Consider the following 27865-nt stretch of genomic DNA (forward strand, 5'->3'; position numbering starts at 1 on the left):
GTGCCTATATGTAATTAAGAAAACTTAATAGACCTTTGCTATCAAGTCTCTTTCAATTTTTAAATTTTTTTAATGTTTATTTTTGAAAGAGAGAGACAGAGTGTGAGTGGGAGAGGGGCAGAGACACACACACACACACACACACACACACACACACACACACACACACAGAATCTGAAGCAGGCTCCAGGCTCTGAGCTCTCAGCACAGAACCCAACACAAGGCTTAAAATCAGGAACCATGAGATCATGACCTGAGCTGAAGTCAGACACATACCGACTGAGCCACCCAGGCACCCCTCAATTTTTTTTTGTTGTTGTTGCTCCTGCATGGGAGCAAGAAACACTTGGCTTTTATAATCATGCCCTGCATTTCTGGATCTTCTATACTGCTTTTTATTTATGCTTGAAAACTGGCCAATTTTAGCCAGCTAATAAGACGTTGCAACAAAGAAGTAACATCGAGCAAACAAAACAGTAACTTCCGGGCTCTTTCCAACTACTTTCTGTGAAACAGCTGGTTTCTGAGGCACTTGGTATGCCTTCCAAATTATTTCACGCAAATATAGCAAACGTTTTGCTTTTTTTTTTTTTGGCCTGTGATATTAATGCTATTTTTTTTTTCAACGTTTATTTATTTTTGGGACAGAGAGAGAGACAGAGCATGAACGGGGGAGGGGCAGAGAGAGAGGGAGACACAGAATCGGAAACAGGCTCCAGGCTCTGAGCCATCAGCCCAGAGCCCGATGCGGGGCTCGAACTCACGGACCGCGAGATCATGACCTGGCTGAAGTCGGACGCTTAACCGACTGCGCCACCCAGGCGCCCCAATATTAATGCTATTTTTAATGCTAATATTTATTACTGCATCTGAAATACACACTTTTATCTAGGATGTTAACTAGGAAGTCAGTTTTCTCAAGAATATGTCTTAAGACTAACTACTACACTACACTAGTATTTTTCCAACTTTTTTGCTACAACCTACAACAAAAAACACAATATATATTATCATCCAGTAAAATGCACACACAAACACATGCATATCAGGTGGCTCAACTGGACATCACATCTAAATTGGGACTGTTTCTGGCAAATTTGAGTTTATACAAAATTCCATTACTAAACTGATTTTTCACAATAGAGTTTTTTAAACTGCTTGAAAAATACTGAGCACTTAGCAGTAGTATGATAGGTGAGTCTCTTAAGAACTTAGGATAACATGAATTTTGTATCTTTATTATGGTATTATATTTAATAAATAGGGAGTTTAATGATTGAAGCAAATAAATATCATCCATCAAATGATGAGTGTGTTTTATTTAAAATTACATATGCATTTTTCAGTTAAAGTATTTATCAAATGTTAAATTGCAGCATCATTTGCTCTAACCTTCATAGTACTTGGAAAGGATCAAAAGTATACAATGGGTAAAAAAAATCAATCTTTTTACTATATCAAAGATGTTTTAATTATTATGACAACTAATAGGAAAAGATACAATCTTACTATTAAGGCACTGAGTTTTCTATAAAAAGAAGGTAAAGGCATTATGTAATTTCCTGAAGTTTGGACTTTCATGGCTGAAACTTATGCATCTTAGCGTTGCAAGGAGAATAAATTCTAAAGTTGATTACCAAGACAAAATAGAATATCTTCATAGGTATCCTTAAGTGAGCCTTAAATAAAAAAAAAAAGAAAAACACAAATTTGAAAACTCAAAAATCAAGAATTTTTTTGGTTTGTTTCTTTGTGTTTAAGCTGTATTTTCTCAACTTGCAATCTTTTTGTTATTGTTACTTCCAGGCCCATTTACAGGACATTGCGTGAACACAGAACTGTGTGGAAGATGCTGAAAACAATTCCAGATTTGACCTCTCAGCTAACTGATGAGGATCTGAAAACACTTAGTAGGAGTGTCATTTCTGAAACCTGGGTAAAAGGCAGCACAGGTAACAGACTAATCTGGAGGGAAATTTGGCAACATAAAATGTATGTCACTATTTTGAATTCTCTGTACTATTCATATTTTCACTTGATATGTTAAAAGTGTACCGTTTCGGTGTATTTTGTTGTAAATAGTTGTTATAGTAAATAGTTATAGTTTTAAATAGTGAAATGAATAACATTCCACATTTTAGTACATGTTTTAAAGATATATGCTAGTATTTTCTCCACCTTGAATATGCATCAGAATCACCCAGAGGACTCATATTGCTGTGTTCAGTTCTAAAGTTTCTGGTTTGGTAGGTTTGGGATGGGGCTTAATTGTCTTTTCAGTAATATTCCAGGTGATAGTGCTAGTATGGGGACCATACTTTGAAAACCACTCATTGATATACACATTTGATTACAATCTCGCATTTATTTTCAGTTATGACAGTAAATGGCCATGGCAATTATTTGACTTATCCAGATACTGACCCAGATATTGGGCAAAAAGAACTCTCCGGACAAATTTTGGTTTCCCAATTTTAAATTTCTAGTCCCCTTATCAAGGATTTATTGGACACATTAATAAAAGTATTTTATATTTTGATTTTTGAGGGGTATACAAATGTACACACACACAAAGTCACATACACATCTAACCCAACAGAGTTCAGCACCATTTTCTGCATTTGTCAAATACCTATTAGAAAAGAAGAATTAAGTTTATTTAATACAGTCTTTGTGTCAGGAGATATCCCTTACTTATTCCTCGTAGGAACAAATAAAAGAAATTATTATTATTCTCTCTGGTTGAGGACCTTAAGGCACAAAATATCATGCAGAATATTTCTGATTAAAATTAAATTTCAAACATACTTTAGCCTTAATGCTAAACTCATTCTCTGTCCATTATGCCACTGTTTTTATACAGAGTCTCTTCCGGGATCATGGCATTTAAAATCTAACTGTTTAATTTTGGAGAACATGTGTCTATTGAAATATGTCATATGTGTATTGACATGTTTCAAGAGTTTACCCCCAATGGCCATCTCTCATAATTAGTTTCATTTAATCTGACATCAAGCAGTGAAAATTAAATCATAGGAGTTTTGCAAAGGATAAAATGATTTTGAAAGGCAAGAAAGAACATTCAAAATTGCTTTGCATTAGCTTGAGGACAGTAATTTCAAAATTAATTTGTTTTACCCTAAATCCCTGAAATTATATGTGTTATGGTAAAAAAAAATATGGAAACAACCTAGATGTTTTCCAATGGAAGACAGATTGCATTATGATACATCTCTTCTATGGAATAGAAGACTACATTATGATACATGTTTCCAATGAAATCCTAGGCAGTTGTTAGGAAGAATGATCTCTGTATATATACACACATGAAAACTTACTAAACGTATTGACAACAGTGGATACAAATAGAATAATTGTGGAATTATATAAATAATATCATATTTTCACATATTTATGAAAAACTTGAAGTTATAGATATGTAAACATCTGTATATATACATATATAAAAACTCATAATAAAAAATACGTAGAAGTATATCCAGAAAGCACTCCAAAAATAGGCATTTTAAAAATCGTTACCATGGTGGAGGGGAGAATTGAGGGAGTGAAAGGAAACAAGTTTTCTTTTACATATATTTGCATTGAATTTTTCACAATAAGTCTATATTCTTGTGTTAGTGTTTGTAACTACGTATTTGTTTTTTTCAAAAGTTTTTAAAATTACAGCTGGAAACAATAACTATTCTGATGGTTCTTATAACTTGGGTGATTGATTATTAAAATGTGAACTTCCATTCCTTGACAAACACTTATCAACTTAATTTGATCTTTTATATTAAATAAGGTTTTTCAATTCATATTTCAATAGAGCTTTTTGAAACACTTTATTAAAAAATGTAGAAGTCTTTGTCTTTACATATATCTGTATCAAAATCCTTCTCTTGAGTTTTTAAGACATCTGATTCTGACAGCCAGTTTTGTTTCACTATCAAAGCAGTCAATTCATTAAATATCTGACCTTTGTAAATCTCTTCCTTCATCCAACTTTAAAGGGGCGCCTGGGTGGCGCAGTCGGTTGGGCGTCCGACTTCAGCCAGGTCACGATCTCGTGGTCCGTGGGTTTGAGCCCCGCGTAGGGCTCTGGGCTGATGGCCCGGAGCCTGGAGCCTGTTTCCGATTCTGTGTCTCCCTCTCTCTCTGCCCCTTCCCCGTTCATGCTCTGTCTCGCTCTGTCCCAAAAATAAATGAAAAACGTTGAAAAAAAAATTTTTAAAAAAATAATAAAAAAAGGTGCAACAAAGTGTCTTTCTCACTCCCTTTTCTTTATTCATGTATGTCTTTCACCCCCTCTGCTATTATTTAAAGTGTTCCTCCTAGTAGCTCCTTGTCACCAGGCTGCTGACTTCAATCTGTGGCTGAGGCTTTGGTTTCTCGCCTGCAATTCCACACAGCTGTTTGCTCTTCTGTTCTCTTCTGGAAGGTTCTTTGGAGCTTTGTTATTTAAAGCTGCTTCCTAAACTCATCATTTACTCACTCATCTTCTCATTCAGTTTTCTTAAACAATAAAATATTAACAGGGATAACAATATTATTTAAGTACTGATTTTAAGTACTGAATAACACATATATGTCTCTAGTTTAAGTGAAATGGAACTAAAACATAATTACTATGAGATTACTTATTACTTATTTACTATATTAATATTATTATATATAGATATTACCTATATTACTGTAATAAAAATTATATAAACTATACACTAGGTATAATAATCTTTATGCCATATATATCTATATATATCTATATATGTACATATATCTATATCTATATCTATATCATCTATATCTATATCTATATCTATATCTATATCTATATCTATATCTATATCTATATCTATCTATATATAAATGTTACTTAATTCAAGTGACTTCAAGTGTTTTCTGTTGGATCCCTTATATTATGGCCTGAGCAGCAAGCATTTTTATGATTGGCAACCTAAAGCTCACAAAAGCTGAGAAAATTAGCTTACTTGAGAATTCAATTTAGTGGCTAACATGGAATTAGATCCTAGATCAAAATTTTATTACTATCTACCATTATATTAACACTGATACATTTCCATGAAAGAATTATTATAAGGGATTTTTTCTTTTATATCTATATCATCTTTACTGTTTTCTTTTTGAAGACAGTTAAGTCTTAACAGTGTTATTTCTCTTTTATTTCTTTCACTTTATTTTATTTTATTTCCACCTTTTATGAGGTTATTTCAAAAACACCATAGTTCCTCACTTAAATAAACTTTTGTATTTGTTTTAATGCTAAAAAATATTTTTATATTACTAAATTTTAACATTTTTTTAGCCTGCATAGACTTTCTTTTCTGTTGTGTTTTAAATTTCATATAACATATAAAAACACAGTAATGGGGCACCTGGGTGGCTCAGTCAGTTAAGCATCCCACTTCAGCTGAGGTCACAGTCTCACAGTTCATGAGTTCAAGCCCTGCATCAGGTTCTCTACTGTCAGCACAGAGCTCACTTGGGATCCTGTCCCTATCTTGCTCTGCCCTTCCCTCACTTATATGCACATTATCTCTCTCAAAAGTAAATAAAAAACTTAAAAAATAAATTAAAAATAAATTAATTAAAAACTAAAAACACGGTAGCTAATTCTCATAGAAAATTTAGTGGGAATCTTTTCCATAAGTAAATTGACCATAATTCAAATAATATGCTCTTACAATAGAAATAGGTAAATATTTAGTTCTACCATAAAGATTAAGATTCTCTTAAAGGCAAACATGGTCTTGAAGAACATGCATTGATCCTAAAGTATGGATGTGCTTTCACTGCAACTAAGGAGTTCCCTATGATTCATGAAGTTTTCTCCTTGAAATCTGGCCAGAAATTTTTTTCAGTATTTATCTGCATGGTGAGGACCCAGTTCCATTTCTGTCTTTCCCCATCCAAGAGATGGTTGTGAGAAAATTAATACAACAGAAACAAAAAAGCCCTTCAATCACACGACAATACCAAAGACCCTTTACCTTGATATTTATTTCTCTAATATTGCCATTGATTCTTACTTTCTTAAACAGTGAAACTTATAACAAGAGACGATGTTAAAAGTATTCAACACCTGGGGCGCCTGGGTGGCTCAGTCAATTGAGTCTCCGACTTCCACTCAGGTCATGATCTCGTGGTTTGTGAGTTCGAGCCCCTCGTCGGGCTCTGTGCTGACCGCTCAGAGCCTGGAGCCAGCTTCGGATTCTGCATCTCCCTCTCTCTCTACCCCTCACCCACTCGCATTCTGTCTCTGTCTCTCTCAAAAATAAATAAACATTAGAAAAAAAAAGTATTCAACATCTGATCAGAAATCAGAACAGGTGCTACCTAAGCACAATAAATACCTACTCTGAGCAGTTGATACAGGAGTATTAGTAAGTAATACCAGCCACATGTGCATAATTTCCTCCATTTCTGTTATTGGAATATTTTCAACTAATAAGAAACTACTTTTAAGGTTGCTTTATATAATTGCACTACTCAGTATCTAGAAATTAATAGTTTTTTTAACCTATCTGATTTTATTTAGATAATAGTCAGAATGGAACTAATATTTTTCAACCTCTCTAGGCTAATTTTTGGATTGGCATATTTCAGAAGAGTTGACAGCATTGCCAAATTATGGGGAGTTGTTTTTAAATAAAGCTTTTATGTACTTTTGTTATATGTGCAAAAACCCCAATGTGGTATCATGCTAAATGCTTAGGAAGGAAAACGGCATAGAACTGGCTTCCATTTCATATAATAATATAAACATAAATAAATAAATTTATGTTTATATTATTGATAACTGTATATTATTTAACAACATGTATTGTGTGTTTGATATGTGCTAGTGACTGTCACTGGAACTTATTTTCTAATGGGAAAAAAGAAAATAAATAGAAAATTAACACATAATATAACTTCAGGAAATACAATCTATGAAAAAAAATAAAGCACAGGATTAGAGAAGGGCTAGAAATTAGAAAAAAATTAAAAAAAAATTTTTTGATGTTTGTTCATTTTTGGAAGACAGAGAGAGACAGAGCACAAGCAGGGGTGGAGCGGAGAAAGAGGGGGACACAGAATCTGAAGCAGGCTCCAGTCTCTGAGCTGTTAGCACAGAGTCTGAGTTGGGGCTTGAACTCACGAGCCAGGAAATCATAACCTGACTTAGGATGCTCAACTGACTGAGCCACCCAGGTGCCCCGGAAAAAAAATTTTTAATGATGATAATAATTACATATTTTATTTTATATTTTTATTTAAAAATTTTTAAGTTTTTATTTTAATTCCAGTTAGTTGACATACAGAGTTACATTCAACAATTCCATAATTGTGATTCAATAATTCCTAACATCACCTAGTGCTTATTACAAAAGTGCACTCCTTAATCCCCATCACCATTTAAAAACCCATCCTCCCACCTACCTACCCTCTCTAAACCATCAGTTTGTTCTCTATAGTTAAGAGTCTGTTTCTTGGTTTGTGTCTCTCTCTCTCTTTTTTTTCCTTTGCTCATTTGTTTTGTTTCTTAAATTCCATTATGAGTGATATCATATGGTATTTGTCTTTCTCTGACTGACTTATCTCATGTAGTATTATACTTTCAAGCTCTATCCATATTGTTCCAAATGGCAAGATTTCATTTTTTATGGATGAATAATATTCCATGTGTATATATGCTAATCTTCTTTATTCATCTATAACTGGACGGTTAGGTTGGTTTCATAGTTTGGCTATTGCAAATAATGCTGCAATAAACATAGGAGTTCTTGTATCTCTTTGAATTAATGCAATTAATAGTGCAATTACTAGATCGTAGGGTAGTTCTACTTTAATTTTTTGGGGAACTTCCATACACTGTTTTCCACAGTGGCTATACCAGTTGCCTTCCTACCAACAGTGGAAGATTGTTCCTTCTTCTCCACAACCTCACCAACACTTGCTGTTTCTGGTATTTTTTGTTTGTTTTGTTTTGTGAAGCGATTCTGACAAATGTGAGGTGATATCTCATTGTAGTTTTGGTTTGTATTTCCCTAATGATAAGTGATGTTGAGCATCTTTTCATATGATTGTTGGTCTTCTGTATGTCTTCTTTGGAGAAATTGATAATCCTCTAACCAGACTCATTAAAAAAAAAAGAGAGAAAGAGGACCCAAATAAACAAAATCACTCATGAAAGAGGAGAAAAAACAATCAATGCCACAGAAATACAAACAATTGTAGTAGAATATGAAAACCTATATGCCAACAAGTTCAACAACTTAGAAGAAATGGATAAATTCCTGGAAACATAAACTACCAAAACTGAAGTAAGAAGAAATAGAAAATTTGAACAGACCTATTACCAGAAATGAAATTGTATCAGTAAAAAAAAAAAAGTCCAGTACCAGATGGCTTCCCAGGTGAATTCTATCAAACATTTGAAGAAGCATTAATACCTATTATTCTCAAACTAATCCAAAAAAAAAATAGAAGAGAAGGAAAACTTCCAAATTCAATCTACGAGGCCAGTATCACCCTGATACCAAAACCAGATAAAGACACCACAAAAAAGAGAAGTATATAGGTGCAAAATCCTCAACAAAATAGTAGCAAAGTGAATTTAACAATACATTAAAAAAATCATTCACCGTGAATAAATGGGATTTATTCCTGGGATGCAGGGTGGTTCATATTCGTAAAACAATTAATGTGATAGTCACATCAATAAGAGAAATGGTAAAAAACCACATGAGCATTTCAATAGATGTAGAAAAAGTATTTGACAAAGTACAACACCGATTCATGATAAAAACTCTCTGCAATGTAGGTCTAGAGGGAACATATATCAACATAATAAAGGTCTTATATGAAAAACCTACCCCCAACATTATACTCAATGGTGCAAAACTGAGAGCTTTTCCCATAAGGTCTGGAACAAGACAAGGATGTCTACTCTCACCCCTTTTAAAAATTCAACCTACCATTGGAAGTCTTGGCCACAGCAATTAGAAAACAAAAAGAACTAAAAAGCATCCAAATTCATATGGAAGAAGTAAAACTCTCACTGTTTGCAAATGACATAATACTATAAAGGAAACCCTAATGATTCCATCAAAAAACTGCTAGAACTGATACACAAATTCAGTAAAAATACAGGATACAAAATCAAGGTACAGAAATCTGTTTCATTTGTATATACTAAAAATGAAGCAGCAGGAATTGAAGTTAAGAAAACTATCCCATTTACAATTGCACCAAAAACAATAAAAAACCTACAAATATACTTAACCAAAGAGGTGAAGGAATGGTAGTCTGAAAACTATAAAACACTGATGAAAAAAATTGAAGACAACACAAAGAAATAGACATTCCATGCTTATGGATTGGAAGAAAAAATATTGTTAAAATGTCTATATTACCCAAAGCAATCTATAGGTTTAATGCAATCCCTATCAGTACACCAGTATCATTTTTCACAAAATAATTATATATTTTATATAATATTTATTGATCTGACACTATTGTAAATTATTTATAAGTACTATGTCCTTAATACTTTCAAAACCCTATGACATGTATGTTATAATCCTTATTTTATAAAAGACAAACTTGAGAGACAGAGATATTAAGTTAAGCTAGACAAGATAATATAGGCAGAATGGTCAGATAACACATAAGATGCCTTGCTATGTTAATATGCAAAATAAGAATTGAAAAAATGATATTATTAATATAATATTTGAAAGGCAATAAGACTTTTGAAAGTATCATTTTCTTCAGTGTTTTAGGATGACATTTCCTAAAGAGTATTCATAGAGTTCAGCTGCAGATAATGGATGTTAAAACAAACAGCTGTAAAAATAAACCAGAGAAGCCCTTTTGAAATGGCATGGTAAGGACTTCCAAAAATCCATAAATGCACAGAAAATATTGGCAAAATGGTCATTATCAACGTTTTCAGAATTCTGAAAAAGATCTACAACAATCCAAGATACATTTATTCAAGAACAATGGTGGAATCTTGGTAAGAAGAGTGAGTTTTACAGCATTTTGACTTGCCCTTTTCCCATCACACTATAACTTAGTTCTGTAGTAACCTGAACAGCAGCAGCCTTGCAATTATGGTCGCCATGAAAATCAGCAACAGCCACTGAAGGTGGCAGAATAGATTTGGATCCCTCTTCAAAGTTCCATCCAAGAGATTTGTCACAATTTGATCTGTCTCTTGGCTTCCAGGAATAGGCCCATTCATACAGGCTATATATTAAAACAAACAAACAAAAGCAAAAACAAGTCAACTAATCCCCAAACAAGCAGAGGAGAAAAGAGATATTAAATATTATGATGATCATAAATGGAATAGAGAATATAAAAATAATAGAGCAAATCAAAACCAAAACTATGTTTTTTTGCAAAGAATAAAAAAAATTTACCTATATTTATCAAGAAAAAGGAGAGAACATTCAAATTACTAAAATCAGCAATGAAAGTGTGAACATCACCATTGACCTTATAAAGATAAAGATTATAAGGGAATACACAATAACTGTATGCCAAAAAATTATATACCTTAGATATAATAAACAAATTTCCAGAAAGGTACAAACTGTTAAAACTGGTTCAAGAAGAAATAGGCTATCTGAATAAATCTATATCAAATAAATATATTTAATTAGTAATTTAAAAAATATTCCCACAAAGAAAAGCCCAGATCCAGATGGCTTCATGTTGAAGTCTACCAAATATTTAAAGGAGCATTAATACCACAAGCAACAAATAATCTGAAAATAAATTAAGAAAGCAATTCCGTTTACAGTAGCCTCAAAAACATAACCTATTTAGGAATAGATTTAACGAAAAAGTGTAGATAAATAGAAATATCTCAGTGTTCACAGATCGAAAGACCTAATTTTGTTTATATGGTAATACTCATAAATTGTTCTACAGATTTAACACAATCTCTAATACCAGCTGTCTTTTTGTAGGGGTTGGTAAGCTGATTCTAAAATTCATATGGAAATTTAGAGGGCCCAGAAAAGAAACAACTTTTTCTGGAAACAAACGACAAAGTTGGAGGACACACACATCTGATTCTGAAACTTACTACAAACCTACAGTTTCAAGGCAGTGTAAAACTGCCACAAAATAGATATAGAGATTAATGGAATAAATTGAAATGGAGATATAAAGCTTTAATTTCATGGTCAATTGATTTGCAATAAGGGTGTTAAGAAAATTCAGTTGTGGAAAAGATAATTTTTTCAATAAATGGTGCTGGCACAACTGGATGTCCATTCACATGCTAAAGAATGAAGTCAGACCTTTAACTCATACCATATATAATTACTAATCTAAAATGGATCAAAGACCTAAATGTAAGAACAAAACTATAGAATTCTTAAAAGAGAATTTACAAATTAATCTTGGTGGCCATGGGTTAAGCTATGCTTCCGTAAACAGGACACGGAAAGCACAAGTGACCAAAGAGAAATTAGATAATGTGGACTTTATAAAATTTTGGACTTCAAAAAGCACAATCAAAAAAGTGACAATGCAACCCTTGGAATGGGAGAAAGTTTTTGCAAATCATATATCTGATAAGAGACTCATCCAGATTATGAAGAACTCTTACAACTCAATAATAAAAAGCCAATTAACTCAATTGAAAAACGAACAAACTATCTGAACAGTTACATTTCAAAAGAAGATAAACAAATGGCCAAAGAGCACATTAAAATGCCCAATATCATTAGTTATTAGAGGATTGTATATCAAAACCACAATTATATACCACTCCATACCTAGTAGTATAGTTTAAATATAAAAAATAAACAATAATAAATGTTGAGGATGTAGACAAATTGAAAGTCTCATACATTTCTGATGGGATTATAAAATGGTGAAGCCACTTTGGAAAACATTCTGACAGCTCTTCAAATGTTAAACAGAAAGTTATCATTTGATCCAGCAATTCTGCTCTTAAATATACCAGATATTATGAAAACATACACTTATTTGAAGCTTGTACACAAATGTTCATAGTAGATTTATTCACAATAGCCCCAAAATGGAAACAGCCCAAATTTCCATCAAAAGATAAATGGATTTTTTAAAAATATGCTATATCCTCATAATAGAATGAGGATTCTATTTGTATTTGGCAATACAAAGGAATGAAGTACTGATACATGCCACTATCTGGATGGATCTTGAAAACATTTTGCTAAATGAAAGAAGCTAGTTAAAAACAATAGATATTTATAATTTCACTGATACGAAATGTCTGGAATAGGAAAATTCATTTGAGACAAGAAGTAGTAGTTGACAGAAACTTGGGGAATGGGGCATGAGGCATGAGTTTTTTTTGAGGATGATGAAAATATTCTAACATTAGGGTGTGATGCTGACTGTATGTCTCTTTGAATATACAAAAACAACAAAAAGGAAAGAAAAAAAACACTGAATTATACATTTAAAAAGAGTGAGTTTCATGGAATTTGAATTTTATCTCAATAAAGTCTTTTTAAAACTTGAGGTAAAATTCACATAATATTAATGATTAATCACTTTTTTTAATTTTTGTTTAATGTTTGTTTATTTTTGAGACAGAGAGAGACACAGCATGAGCAGGGAAGGGGCAGAGAGAGAGGGAGACACAGAATGTGAAGCAGGCTCCAGGCTCTGAGCTGTCAGCACAGAGCCCCACGCAGGGCGGGGCTCGAACTCATGAACTGTGAGATCATGACCCGAGCCGAAGTCGGACGCTTAACCAACTGAGCCACCCAGGCGCCCCTGATTAATCACTTTAAAGGGTACAATTCAGTGGCATTTAGAACATTCAAAATGTTGTGGAACCATCACTACTATCTCGTTCCAAGATATTTTCACCAACCCAAAATGAAACCCAAAACACGACAGCAGTTATTTTCCATTCTCCTTTTCTTAGCCCCTGGTAACCACTGGCCTGTTTTTTATCTCAATGGATTTACCTATTTTGGAAAATTCATAGGAATAGAATCATACAATATGTGACCTTTCATGTCTGCCTTCTTTCACTTCACATGTTTTTGTGGTTCATCCACATTGTATCATGTACTTCATTCTTTCTATGGCTGAACATTCATTGTATAAGCTACTGTTTAAAGTACTTTTTTGAAGCACTCAGAAACCATTGGAGACCATTAATACATTAATATATGCCAGCACCCGGGGATCCCTGAAAGTTGAGGTCAATAAACTTTAATAAATGTTTAACATTAAATATATAAAGAACAAAGAAACCAACAGAAATTACTTTTCTGAGGAAACAGATTGTGGAGGTTCAAAGACTTCAATATGCCAGCACGCATTGAATTTTTCCTGCAGGATACTACATAGACACTAAATGATTGCTGAAACAAGTTACCTCAGTGTTTTCCTTACCTCCCTCAGGAAGCAGCTCTATGCAGCATATCTGGGGAATACTACCATAGGAGAAAGAAACTTCTTCTTATTAGCTTTTTAAAAAATATCTTATGTTAGAGTAACAATGTTTCATGATGTGGTATATTCCTTAACTACTTTTAATCATTTGATAGATGTATCTTAGCTTTGTAGGACTGTCCCTTTCTTATGTTTGAAGACTGAAATTCAGCCTTACTAGTTCAACTCTAGTGAAGGGTTAAACCAGGGCCTTTGAATCTGAAGCCAACCTTTTGTTTTCTTTTGCCTTTTCCTGCCTCTTCAAGCAAAAATAAAACATAAAATAAAATAAAATAAAAACATAAAATAAAATAAAATAAAAACATAAAATAAAATAAAATAAAATAAAATAAAATAAAATAATTTGTTAGGTAATTAAATTCCTGCACATCTACAATATCAAGAAACAGTGTTTTTAAGTGCATATCATCAAAAAGTTCATGGAGCAATATGTAACATTAACTGATACACTTCTTTTATGCATAATCTAGAATGTCTTTGCTCACATAATGGATCATAAAAAGCAATGTTGCTTTTATGATCCTTTCTAGTGTGAGAAGAGCTCTGCATGGTGATGCTCTTATCTACCAACAGAAGAATGGTTCTTGATGTGATATGTCCACCTGGATTTAGTGTTTAATGTAAATTTCATCTTTTAAATGTTCAGAGTACAGTGTGACACTTTGTAAAAGTGACACTAATAAGAGGGTTAAGATGGTTTTTTAGTGGTAAAGGAAAATATATAGAACTGTTTATTTTAAAACAAGATAGAACATTGAAAAATGTGATCTTAGGGAAGATAATGGTGTTTAGTTATCATAAGTCAGAAGTTAGAACATGTAAAATAATAAAAGTTATTTAAATGATGTATTGGCCCCAAATTTTGTATTTTGTAGAGGAAATTAGTCAAATCATCAATCAGTTTTGTATCCACAAAGTTTTTCCCACGAACTTTAAAAATTTACTAAAATTTACACATTTAGTATTAAAATGTGGTATAGCTTAATATTAGGAATCACAGTGAAATTTTCCAAAAAAAATATTTTGAGTCCCTATGTACAAATCTTCATGATATTTAATTATTATTAGAAATAATGGCCATTATTTCTAAAGCTCAACTTATTATTTATATGGATTTTTTTTCAAGATTAACTGGGTTTTATTAACAACCATGAACCAAAACTTCATCTTGTTATCCAGGGGTATATCTTAATCCAGAAAATAGTGGAGAATCCACCTGAAAGTTATATTTCTTAAGAGTAGATATTTTTTTTTAAATCTTTACTGAGATTTTTTTCTTTGTTTTAATAGACCAGAAACCTTTTGATAACTACTTTATTTAATTTGAGGTCAGGAAAAACACATTTTTTGTGTGTTGTAGGTGCTTCTGTTTATTTTTAGAGGTAAAAATATTCTTAATTTACCACCTGCAAACTGCAAGGCATAGATACTATAACACTTTCTTCAGGCATGACTTAACCTCAAATTCTTCATCTTTCTAAAGCTATTTTTTCTTCTCACCTCACCCAACAAGAGTTGACTCTAACACACTTATGTTCATAATCTGAAATATGGCCTAACCTTCAGTGCTTGGACAAAATAACCACTCAATAAATATTTGATAAGTTAATATATGCAATAATCAGTAGTGCAGGTAATTTCCAACCAATACAATCTTGAATACACAGCACTGATTCACAACAATTTTTGTTCATTGATAGTCTGAAAATAGATGTCACTCACTCATTCTTTCAGGTAAAGTAACACTTACCTTTGGATTATACCAGTGAATCCTATAGTCATATACCCAGATGCCATCCTTTTGATCTTCCCATATAGAAGTTGAACTAAGATTCTGTTCTGGGCAACCAGCTATCACCAGGCTCCTTAGGCTTTTCACCTCTACCTATAAATCTTCTCACTATTTTGCAACATAGACGAGTTCATCCTGTAATAGATTGTTCATGGGTAGCTCGTCTGGTTTTGGGGGACCTAGCTGAAGTTCTCTTTGATTTTTAAATCCTTAGAAATAGTCTGTTATACCCTGGTACAAGATATTTCAAATAATGTGTTTTATGAAAAATATAGATGTGTTTGCAACATTGCTTGCTTTTTGGAGAACTCTTGGGAGAAATATATTCAGTGGTTTTGAGACTTCCAGTCAAGTCATTAAAAAAAGTCTCTTGGGGTTGCTAAATCAGATAACTGATTATATTAAACATTTTTTAAAGTAAGGAAAATGGAAAAAAATGGTCCATTATATCCTTGCAAATTTATAGGTTTTTAGAGTTTGTTTTGTAATTTAATTTATTCCTGCCTCTGTTTTTTTCTTACTCAATTTTCCTTCATTCTATTTCTTCACTGATTTTTAAAACAATATTGTATACATTTTTATAAGCTTACTTATAATTCCTTTTAGATAACAAGGTAGAGTCTAAATAAATGAATGAAATATTTTACTGAAAAAAATCAGAGGCCTTGGTCTTAACATATATGTTATAGATATGAACAAGCAATTTGAAATATGGAATTTTCTTAGTCCTTTTGTGAGAACTAAATAAAAATATTAAGAAATAATAAGTTTTAAGGTTATTAAAAACAATCACCAATAATTTATAAACATAAATTCTCCTTTTATGAAATCTCTACAAATATTTGACTGGAATGTCAGTATTGATACTATTCCAATGGAGGGTCTTTGCCCAAAATAAAATGATATAAATTTCTTTTCACCCCTTCAAGTTAGCTCTATATTTATTTGAGTTTTTTTAATCTTAAACTAAATATCCAGTTTTACTTATAGATCATCTTCCATAAGTTATAGCAATATTTAAAAAAAGGTTATGAGACATGTGCTTGAAATAACTTCTCCTGGCACCTTATGGGTGGAAAAATTGCCCCAAAGAGAAAAATTTCATGTCCAAAGATACCTTAATATAGTAAAAGTTGTGAAAAGGTTATTCATTGCCTTTGTTATGTTATCTCTGGGACCACTTAGAACTTATAATGAGGATACCATGAATTAAACCACCTGGCTTAAACTTCACATAACTTTCTGAAATTTTCCTAAACTCCCATCTAATGGGCTGAGAAAAAAAGAGGCAATTAAGGAGAGTTATTTTATTTCCCAAATGCAGAATTCTAAGGAAAAAAAATGAGTTAGTCCCCAAAGTTTTTATTAGATTCTTTGGAGAGAAATATAATAAGGATCATTAATTAAGCTTTCACTCATTCAAGTATTTGCTAAATGTCTAAAATAATCTAGGCAATGTGCTATGGGCTGGAGGGACACAAAAAATGTCAGAGATCCTTCTCCAAAAGGCTAGAATCTATTGGTGATATGGAACATGCAGAGTGTCATGACAGAAATTCTGTGAAGAAAGATCACAGAGGAGGGGCACTAATCAGGAAAACCTTCCCTGGTATATAGATAACACTTAAACTCAATTTTATAGGCCAAGTAAGAATTAGCCGGGTGACAACATGACTTTATTCATCCAATTATACCTCTTTGAAACATGTAAATCCCTTTAGAATGGTTGATTTTAGTTGAACCAATGAGGGGGAGATCCTTAGCCCTGAAATCACAAACATGTTTGCTTTAATCAAACTTTATATGTGGCATTCAAACTTTTGAAAAGTCACTACAAAATGAGTAAACTTTCCCTTATTAGTATTCTCAATTTCTTTTGAATGCCTTTTGTTCACCTAATTCAAGTGTGGTTAAAAGATATTTTTAAATATGAGGTCCTCCACTAGGAAATTTTTTCAAGTCCTTATAAAAATTCTTTTTTGCCTTTTCATGTCATGAAGGTTGACTAGATAAATAATTTTAGGAAACTTATTCTTTTTTTTAAGGTTTAAAGATTTTTATTTATTTTTGAGAGATAAAGAGCACATGAGAGTGAGTGGGGGTGAGGGGGCAGAGAGAGAGGGAGAGAGAGAATCCCAATCAGGCTCTGTACTTGGGGCTTAACCTCACAAACCATGAGATGGTGACCTGAGCTGAAACCAACTCAGACTGAGTCACCCAAGTGCCCCTGAAATTGATTCTTAACCAACTTGATTTTATTGAATTCTTTTACTTTTGCAAAGTCTGAGAATCAAGATTTAATGCCATTTTAATCTATATTGTTTTAATTCTTACAGTCAAATTTTTCTTAGATGCTTGGAGTATTCTGTGTTTTTCAAAAATTTATATAAAATAATTTTGTGTATTTAGAAAATTTGAATAAGAAACCTATCTTATATGTTCCTTCTCATTGCTTAGGAATTTCAAATGCTTATATTTGTCTTACATTATTAATAAATATATTTTTGTCACAATTCATAAGTTTAACACCACTTTATGATTTATTTATTTTTTTGTTAAAAAAATTTTAATGTTTCTTTATTTTTGAGAGAAACAGAAACAGAGACAGAGTGTGAGTAGGGGAGGGGCAGAGAGAGAAGGAGACAGAATCTGAAGCAGGTTCCAGGCTCTAAGCCATCAGCAAGAGCCTGATATGGGGCTCAAGCCCATGAAACCATTGAGATCATGACCTGAGCCGAAGTCAGATGCTCAACCGACTGAGCCACCCAAGTGCCCCACCACTTTGTGATTTTTAATTAATATTTCGATTGTTCTTTGAAAGCTTAACTCTATTGTAATTTTTCTCTAAACCTTTTTTATTGTGTTTACATCATTTTTCTATATATTAGAGGATCAATTTCAGATGTTACATGAATTCTGAGAATTTCCTGTTAATTGTGTTATAGTCCATACTTTTTTGATTCATTTTTAATTCAATTTATGTTATTTTTTGTTTGAGGATTTTATTTTTCTCCCAAAATTTTTGTATGAAGAAGTCACCCCAAAGTTTATCTGACTCTGCATATATTTCTGAAAGTTCTTTTAAATTCTTTTATTTTTAATATTTACCAAACTAATTTTGGTAGATTAATAAATAAGGAAAAGTAAAATTAGTTACATTAATTTCAGGAAATATATGAGGCTCAACTTCTGACTTAACTTTGTAACAAAGCAGTGAGTAGTTTAATCCTGAGATTTTTTTATAAAATCAATGAAAGTAACTTCTGTGTATATGTCTCTATATATTTCCTATAATTATATTTTTATATATACACATATGCATACATTTTATTTAATATGTGTACTTATACACAATATCATACTGCATAACTATACATATAATATACTGCATACATGCACAATACTCCTATATATGTAAATGTATGTGTTTTTGTGGGTTTGTATGTGTTGTGTGTATCCTTCAGATGTTGGAATATATTTGAAAGCCTACAGAAGTTAAAATGATTTGTGATTTTTAAGAATTTACTTAATGATTCTGAGCCTTAATTTCTTCATCTGAAAAATGTACTATGATGTATGACATTTGGATTATTAAAAAAATTCATTAAAGCACCTAGCATAGGTGCAAATATTTGATGCTCAATATGTGATACTTGCTCTTCGTGACAAGTTTAGTGTGTTTGGATAACAGAAAGAGCTATGTTTCTAGATTTTGGAACTCTAGATAGAAAGGTTGTTTTTTAACAAGCCCTTTTTTTTGGAATAGCCAGTCAACCCACTATTAAGATCTAAGAATATTAACCATATGGAGAAAATCTAAGGACAGGTATATGCAATCCTAATCAAGCACTATTATTTTGCTCAATAATTAACAGTGTCCTTTTCCATGATCTCTATTTAAATTACTCTCCATTTTCTTGTGAACAATTAGTTATAATATTAGTGTACTAACATATCTCTTTCTAGATTTGTTTTTGTTATATAGTGTTTATACCATAAATATGTACTTATAGGTATACATATATTGACTTTTATTTGTTAACATTTTAAACTAGTATATATTACTTTAAAATGTGCCTTTTTTACTTAAAATGAAACACGACATCTGTGTAGGTCACATATGTTGTCTTACTTTACCACAATTGAAACCATAGTTCTATAAAACATATATTGAGACAAAGAGAGAGAGCAGGGCAGCAGGCAGGGAGAAGGTGCTAATGCTGACTTAGGTTGGCATAGTATTTGTTGTGTTTAAATACTGACTCTACCACTACTGGCTCTTTGAGGTAGGGCTGGATTTTTAGTAGCTCAGTGACTTCTGTTTCCACAGTTGTGATATTGGAGCGATCCTAATACCTGACTCATAGGATCGCTAAGAGGATAAAAAGCATTAATATATGTAATATGTTCAGAACAGTGGACAAAGAAAGTAATAAAAAATGTTTATCATCTTGTAATTGCACATTTTTTCCTACAGTTTCCCCCCACTCTACATCTGCATAATATCCATTCTACTAACATACCATAGAATGACATTTCACTTCTAAACACATCAGTGTTTACCTGGAATTCAATATTTCTTTCCAGTCCTTTATTTTTTTAAGGTAAAATTTACATATAATGATGTGCATATATATATATACATATACCTTAAGTGTATCACTTGATGAGTTTTGACAATTACTCTATCCAAACCTCTATCAAGATATAGAACTTTACCATTCCCTCAGAAAGTTCTTCCTATATTTCTTGCCAATCTCTGGCCCACCCACCAGAGGCAACTGCTCTTTTCTGTCTTTCTTACCTACCTTCCTTCCTCCCTCCCTCCCTTCCTTCCTCCCTCCCTCCCTTCCTTCCTCCCTCCCTCCCTTTCTTCCTTCCTTCCTTTCTTTTTCTTTCTTTCAGTATAAATCTATCTTGTGTGAAACTTTTAGAACTCTAACAAAATCAAATGATATGTACTCTTTTATGAAAGCCTTTCAATCAACATAATATTTTTGAGATTCATTCATGTTACATGAATCAATTGTTCATTCATTTTTATGGCTGAGTAGTATTCCATTGCATGTATATACCAGAGATTTTTTAAATATATTTTCTTCTGGTTGGATACCTAAGCTGTTTCCAGCTTTTAGTTATTTTATCCATTATGCTAATGCTGCTAGTAAAATTCTTGTACAAGTCCTTTTTTGGACATCTACTTTTGTTTCCTCTGAGTAAACATGTAGAGCTGAATTACTGAAACATAGGTTAGATGTATGTTTAATTGCATTAGAAACTGCCAGACATTTTTACAAAGCAATTGTACAACTTTACACTCCCACCAACAATGTATGAGAATTCCATTTACTTCACATCCATGTCAATTTTTGATTTGTTCAGTCTTTAATTTAAATTATTCTGATTTCTCTGTCTCTCTCTGTCTCTTACTCCACCCCTCATCTTTCTCTCTTTCTCTGTTTCTTTTTTTAATATAAATTTCCTAAAGTATGTTTGAATGCTGGCATTTTCCCTCTTTTTTAAAAAAAATGTTTATTTATTTATTTTTGAGAGAGAGAACATGTAAGCAGGGGAGAAAGACAGATAGAAAGAGACAGAGAATCTGAAGCCGGCTCTGAGCTGTCAGTGCAGAGCCCAAAGTGGGGCTTGAACTCAGGAGCCATGAGATCATGACCTGAGCTGAAGTCACATGCTTAACTGACTGAGCCACCCAGGCACTTCTCTCTCGCTTTTTCAAAATAAATGCACTTATAAAAATTCTGGTTTTTATAAGTATTGGAGATTCTTATTTTTTCCTTGTACTTTTTCTGTATTTTTTTAATTTTGGAAAAAATATTTTTAGCAGTAAATTGAACAATTATTTTATGAAGTTTAAACAGCTAAACAACACTTGTCAATGTCAGGAAAATAATTATAGTACTTGTAGCTTGGGAAAATATTTCCAAGAATTTAATTACATAAAGATACAAAATATACTGTATCCCAAACCAATTGTAGTAAAGATAATTTTTCTGAGAACTGTTTTAGATGAATGGAGAAATGATTCAAGTGATTATGAGGAAACTAAGGGCATAGATTTATGTAACATGTTTAAATAAAATAGTTTATGCACTTTATATTAAGTGAAGTATTTCCAAATTAATACTGTTTAATATGAGATTTTAAGTATTATTCACTAATTCAAATATTATAATTAAGTCTTTTTCATCTGTACCTCTAAAAGTTTATTAATTCATATTGGCCAAAAATTTTTTAAATAATCTTCTCATTGGTAAAATTTAGTTTTCTGTATCAGTTTTGAAATGTATACTTTATTTAAACTCAATAAATGGTAACTGCCACATAAAAATTTATTATGTACAATACAGAAAATTTTGACAAATGTAGATAAATCGATTTGGCATGACAGGGTTTGAACTGGAAGTTGAAGAACATGTGACTCTCCCAGATTCAGAATGAATGCAACACTAGGATCAAATCTTAGGCCCTCCCCTTGCCTCCTAGACCAGTACTTGGTACATTTGTAGTACTTTATTTGGAAAGAAGGAATCATCAATATATAATGAATCATTTAAAATGGTATCTACCTATTACTACTAATAAAAGCATGGTATCTATGTAAAACATAGTCCTCTCTTTGCCATTTCAAATGCAACTGTCGTCTTTATATATAAGTGGAGTTAGCACCTTCCAGAATAGAGCAATTTGACTTATTCTTTTGGTGAGTATAATTTGAGGACTGATGAAATCTTTTCTGACTAAAATATTTTCCATGAATCTCAAAGTCTACTCCCCCTCTAATTAGTTTAACTCCTTAAGGGGCTCCTTAATATTACAGATATTTAAAAAATGTAATTGTGAAAACTAATGCATTGTAAGTAGAGATTAATTAGTCAAATTCACTGTCACTGGGCCAAAGCCTGAAGGAAAAGGAAGGTTTTCTTCAGAGAAACAGAAGAGTTACATTCATCAGTAAAACAAACATACTTTATGGTTAGAGTTAAGTGAAAGTACAATATTCACAGAAACTGTTTTCAGCTGTGAGTACTAGAGAACTAAAGGACACTAGTTTACAAACGTTTAGGATTTATTTAGGTTACATAATAACGAAGTCACAAGAAATATTTAAAGGTGAATTTCCTGAGATTGTCCTTGCCTTTTCCTTTTAGTTGCAAGATGCTTCTCCAGCTCCAACGTCATAACTTTGTTCTAGGTATCTGGGAAGAAGGAGTTGCATGCACGTTTGGAAAGCAAAAATTCTCCCAGTGTTTTATTAATTAGAATCATGTCACAGGGCGACGCATATAAGAATATCTGCAAAACGTAATTTTTAAACGCGTATGTAGCACTCAATAAAATTGTGGTTTGGTGGTAAAGAAAAAGGAGCATATTAATATTGGGTAGGCAATTAGCAGCCTTTGGAACAAAATTATTTCATAAAATGTACCTCTTTCTACAATTTTTATTCTATGCTAAGAATTGCCAGTTAAGTCTATACAAAAACAAAGTACAAATGTATTTATTGGAAAACAGCTTTACCCAACTGCCTTTCCCCCTATGTAACTGATCAAAATCATTACCACTCTTACAACATTTTATTATCTTTCCCTTTACAGTGTAGTTTCTACAATGTAGTTCCATACAGCTCACCTGATAGCTATTTAAAAGCAATGTGTCTGCAATGCTTTCACCACATGGATTAGATGTTTAGTGACAAGTGATATTGTGCTATCCAGAAAGACATCTATTTTAAGCTCAAGTATTCAGGCAAAACAACCCTTGCTTTAAAGAAGACTGAAAATCACTATCCTGTCGTCATTGTATACAGATGGTAACCAATAAGCCCCACTAATAAAGCACTTATTTAGAAAAAAGCAGAAAAGGCAAGCAGTTGGCATCTCTTAGACATTAAAAAAAATTGCCCCTAAAAATCAATTTGTAAAGTTTCTATTTGTAGCAAAATAATAAGAAAAATTTAAGAAAAATCTCTTTTCACAGCACTTGAATAATTTGCTCCAATCCTAAAAAGTAATGTAAACATTTGGAAAATGACATCATCTGGTTCCCAGGTCCTGTTTCTTCAAAAGGTCAGGTTTCAGAAGAACTAGAATGGATTTAAGTTGTATCCAAAATGCTCACAACTGAATAAACCAACCAAACTTACACAGGAACATAGTTAAACTTTAGAAACTGGAATTAGAGGAGCGATTGTGGAGAGTTAAATTGTGAAGTATGAGAAATACTGGAAAAAACTCTTCCTCCTATTAATGATCTGCATCTCCAAACTAGCTTCTATGAACAATCATCATCATGTCCAAAGAAAAGACAAAAATTAATAATAGATATATATTATTACTTATATAAAATAAGCAAAATGGCATTTTTGAGGAGGAGGTAACATTTTAAAGAGTTCAAGGTGTTTTCTGATCCTATTTTTCTCAAAATGTCTTAAATCCATTAACTGTAATATGCTTTCAAGGTTCTTTTTCCAGAATCTATCAGTTCCATGAGGATTGATTATTGTAATTGTCAGAAAAAAATTCTCCAGATGTGGAAACATGTCTTTGCTATTCTTTTTTATTTGAGTAAATTATTTGTGAATATCTAAGTGCTATGTTAGAGTTCTCATTGAATAGAAGAAATCTACTAAAAGCAATGCAAGTGTAATATGATGTGTTCATGTCTATACCAAAGAACCTGGGAAATAAAGTCCACAGTATATCTTTTTTGGTTTTGTTTTGTTTCAGTGGTTGGAAATGATGGATTTTATATAATACTGAAAGGTTCAGCTCGACCTCAAACAAAGGCATATAAAGATCTGATTGATGAAAATGAGTCAACATCCTCTTTCATACCTCAGAGTTTCCAAGGATTTGTTTCCAATGAAGACTTCAAAAACATACTTGCTGAGATGCACACACCTTCATGTGATCCAATGGTAAGAAATGAATATTTCCTTTTTCCATAAGCAACCAAAGTATCATTATTTTAAAATTTGATCTCTGATATGTAAATCTAGATATCTTGAGTGAGTTCTTAAGTATTAAATATAAAAAAATCTTTTAAAAATCTTTATATCTTTTAAAAATGAAAATTATCCTGGGGCACCTGGGTGGCTCAGTTGGTTGAGTGTCCGACTCTTGGTTTTGGCTCAGGTCACGATCCCAGGGTCATGGGATCCAGCTCAGCATGGAGCCTGCTTGAACTTCTCTCTCTCCCTTTGCCCACCACTCCCTGCCCTGCTTGTGCTCTCTCTACATATATCTAAAATTAAAAAAGAAAAGAAAATTAAACTATTAATATTGAACTTGAAATTTATTTAAGAAATTTTAATGAGGGATGCCTTCAACAACATACCACCCACTGGCAGGGATTATATAGTATATTTGATAACCAGGACAACTAGGATGGCCAATGTGATTGGATCACTGAATGAGGAAGAGGGTAGTTTGAGATAAGGGAGGGGGAACAGGTAATTTGAGGAGAAGAATACAGAAGACAAATCATGAAAGGTCTTTTTAATCAAGTTAAGAATGTATGCTTATCCTATTTATCTTAAGAGCAACGCTAAGGTCAAGGTGATTCCATTACAAGGTCTTGCTTGAAGAAAATCTTGTGTTTATATGTATTATCAAGACTATCAGCTAGCCAAAAAATTAAAGTTCAGTATTTTTTGGATCTCTGGATACTCTCTGTGGGTATCAAATGTAGTTTGACTAGAATTGTAGCTTAAAAAAAATCCAGTTTTAGATTTATAATAGTCAAGATGTTCAGGATACAAAAAACAAAACAAAACAAAACGATTAAACCAATTAAAGCCAAATTATTCAGCACTACGGATTGAAGTCAGGAAAACCTAGGACATTCTCAGGTTCAAGAAGAATGAGTATGGATAAAACTATGAAAGAAAGATGAAGATAAAAAATGAGACAAGAATATAAAAGTATATTGTTGCTGATCACACAGGAACAGGTAATGTTTCTGATCTTTCCTTTTTTTTAATCTTTATTTATTTTTGGGAGGGGGTGGTGGGAAGGGACAGAGAGAGAGGGAGACACAGGATCCAAAACAGGTTCCAGGCTCTGAGCTGTCAACACAGAGCCTGATGTGGGGCTCGGACCCATGAACTGTGAGATCATGACCTGAGATGAAGTTGACATTTAACTGACTGAGCCACCCAGGTGCCCCTGATCTTTCTTGATAGAGATGAAAAAGAATACATTTGTCACTCAATGGCCACATACCAGGTACCTGATGCCATTTCATTATACTTGAGGGAAAAAATACCATACTTGGCACAGTAGCTATAAGTAGAGCTACTTCTTGGTCCACTTTAATGTAGTCAACTCTACTCTTCCAGGACATATTTGTTTGTTCATTTGGTGAGGGCAAAACTCATGAATAAATGGGAATGTGATGGGACCACCACTTCTGAATTCTGCATTAGGTCTGTGAAAGTAGTACTAATCTGTTATTCTGCTTGGGATGAAGTGTGTTTTTCTCCAGTTTAGTTGAGTTGTCATTAAAAAGTAAAAATGGTGTGTATTTAAGGTGTATATCTCAAATGTAAATAAGGTAAAATTATCACCACAATCAAGCTAATTACCATATTCATCATCTCACATAGTTATATTTTTGTGGTGAGAGCACTTAATATCTACCCTCATCAAATTTCAGGTATACAGTACAGTATTGCTAACTTTAGTCCCCTGCTGTACATTATATCTCTAGGATTTACTCATCTTGCATAACTGAAACTGTGTAGTCTTTGAGCAATATGTCTTCATTTCCTCTACCCCGCAGTCCCTAATAACCAACATTTTATTCTTTGCTTTTATGAGTTTGACTATTTTATTTACTTTTTATTTTTTTAAATGTTTATTTATTTTTGAATGTGGGAGAGAGAGAGAAAGAGAGAGAGAGAGAGACAGAACATGAGTGGGGGAGGAGCAGAGAGAGAGGGAAACACAGAATACAAAGCAGGCTCCAGGCTGTGAGCTGTCACCACAGAGCCTAATGCAGGACTCAAATTCATGAACAGTAAAATCATGACCTTAGCCAAAGTCAGATGCTTAACCTATTGAGCAACCCAGGCGACCGAGTTTGACTATTTTAGATTACACATGTAAGTGAGATCATAAAATATTTGTTTTTCTATCTGGCTTATTTCACTTAACACGGTGTCCTTCAGGTTCATCCATGTTGTAACAATTGACACTTTCTTTAGCCATTCATCCATGGATAGACATTAAATTGTTTCCATATCTTGGCTATTGTGAATAATGATGCAATGAACATGGGAATGCAGATATTTCTTTGAGAGAGTGTCATTTCTTTAGTTGTCTACACATAAATGAGATTAATGGATTGTATGGTAGTTCTATTTTAAACTTTTTGGGGAAACTCTATATTGTGTTCAGTAATGGTTGTACTAATTTACATTTCTATAGTATACAAAGATTCTCTTTCCTCCACATCTTTCCCAACACTTACCTTTGTCTTTTTGATGATAGCCATTCTAACAAGTGTGAAATGATAACTCATTGTGGTTTAAATTTGCATTTTCCTGATAATTAGTGATATTGAACACTTTTTCCTATATCTGTTGGCCATTTATTCTTAACATATGAAATTTATTGTCAAATTGGTTTCCATACAACACCCAGTGCTCATCCCAAAAGATGCCCTCTTCAATGCCCATCACATACCCTCCCCCACCTCCCACTCCCCCATCAACCCTCAGTTTGTTCTCAGTTTTTAAGAGTCTCTTATGCTTTGGCTCTCTCCCACTCTACCTCCTTTTTTTTCTTCCCCTCCCCCATGGATTTCTGTTAAGTTTCTCAGGATCCACGTAAGAGTGAAAACATATGGTATCTGTCTTTCTCTGTATGGCTTATTTCACATAGCATCACACTCTCCAGTTCCATCCACGTTGCTACAAATGGCCATATTTCATTCTTTCTCATTGCCACATAGTACTCCATTGTGTATATAAACCACAATTTCTTTATCCATTCATCAGTTGATGGACATTTAGGCTTTTTACACAATTTGGCTATTGTTGAAAGTGCTGCTATAAACATTGGGGTACAAGTGCCCCTATGCATCAGTACTCCTGTATCCCTTGGGTAAATTCCTAACAGTGCTATTACTGGGTCATAGGGTAGATCTATTTTTAATTTTTTGAGGAACCTCCACCCTGTTTTCCAGAGTGGCTACACCAGTTTGCATTACCACCAACAGTGCAAGAGGGCTCCCGTTTCTCCACATCTTTGCCAGCATCTATAGTCTCCTGATTTGTTCATTCTGGCCACTCTGGTGTGAGGTGATATCTGAGTGTGGTTTTGATTTGTATTTCCCTGATGAGGAGTGACGTTGAGCATCTTTTCATGTGCCTGTTGGCCATCTAGATGTCTTCTTTAGAGAAGTGTCTATTCATGTTTTCTGCCCATTTCTTCACTGGGTTATTTGTTTTTCGGGTGTGGAGTTTGGTGAGCTCTTTATAGATTTTGGATACTAGCCCTTTGTCCAATATGTAATTTGCAAATATCTTTTCCCATTTCGTTGTTTGCCTTTTAGTTTTCTTGATTG

The 27865-nt window shown here is 32.9% G+C and overlaps 1 protein-coding gene across 1 annotated transcript in view; it reads left to right on the top strand.

Moving 5' to 3' along the window:
- The window catches only part of LOC122495983 (cyclic nucleotide-binding domain-containing protein 1-like), a 250448-nt gene that overhangs the window by 58591 nt on the left and 163992 nt on the right, over nt 1-27865 (top strand). Inside the window, exons 2-3 of the mRNA XM_043602185.1 lie at nt 1807-1952; nt 24022-24212. Coding sequence (XP_043458120.1) covers nt 1807-1952; nt 24022-24212 — 337 coding nt within the window. The remainder of the gene's footprint in view (nt 1-1806; nt 1953-24021; nt 24213-27865) is intronic.

The sequence above is a fragment of the Prionailurus bengalensis genome, chromosome F2, assembly GCF_016509475.1.
Source record: "Prionailurus bengalensis isolate Pbe53 chromosome F2, Fcat_Pben_1.1_paternal_pri, whole genome shotgun sequence".
Taxonomy (NCBI): domain Eukaryota; kingdom Metazoa; phylum Chordata; class Mammalia; order Carnivora; family Felidae; genus Prionailurus; species Prionailurus bengalensis.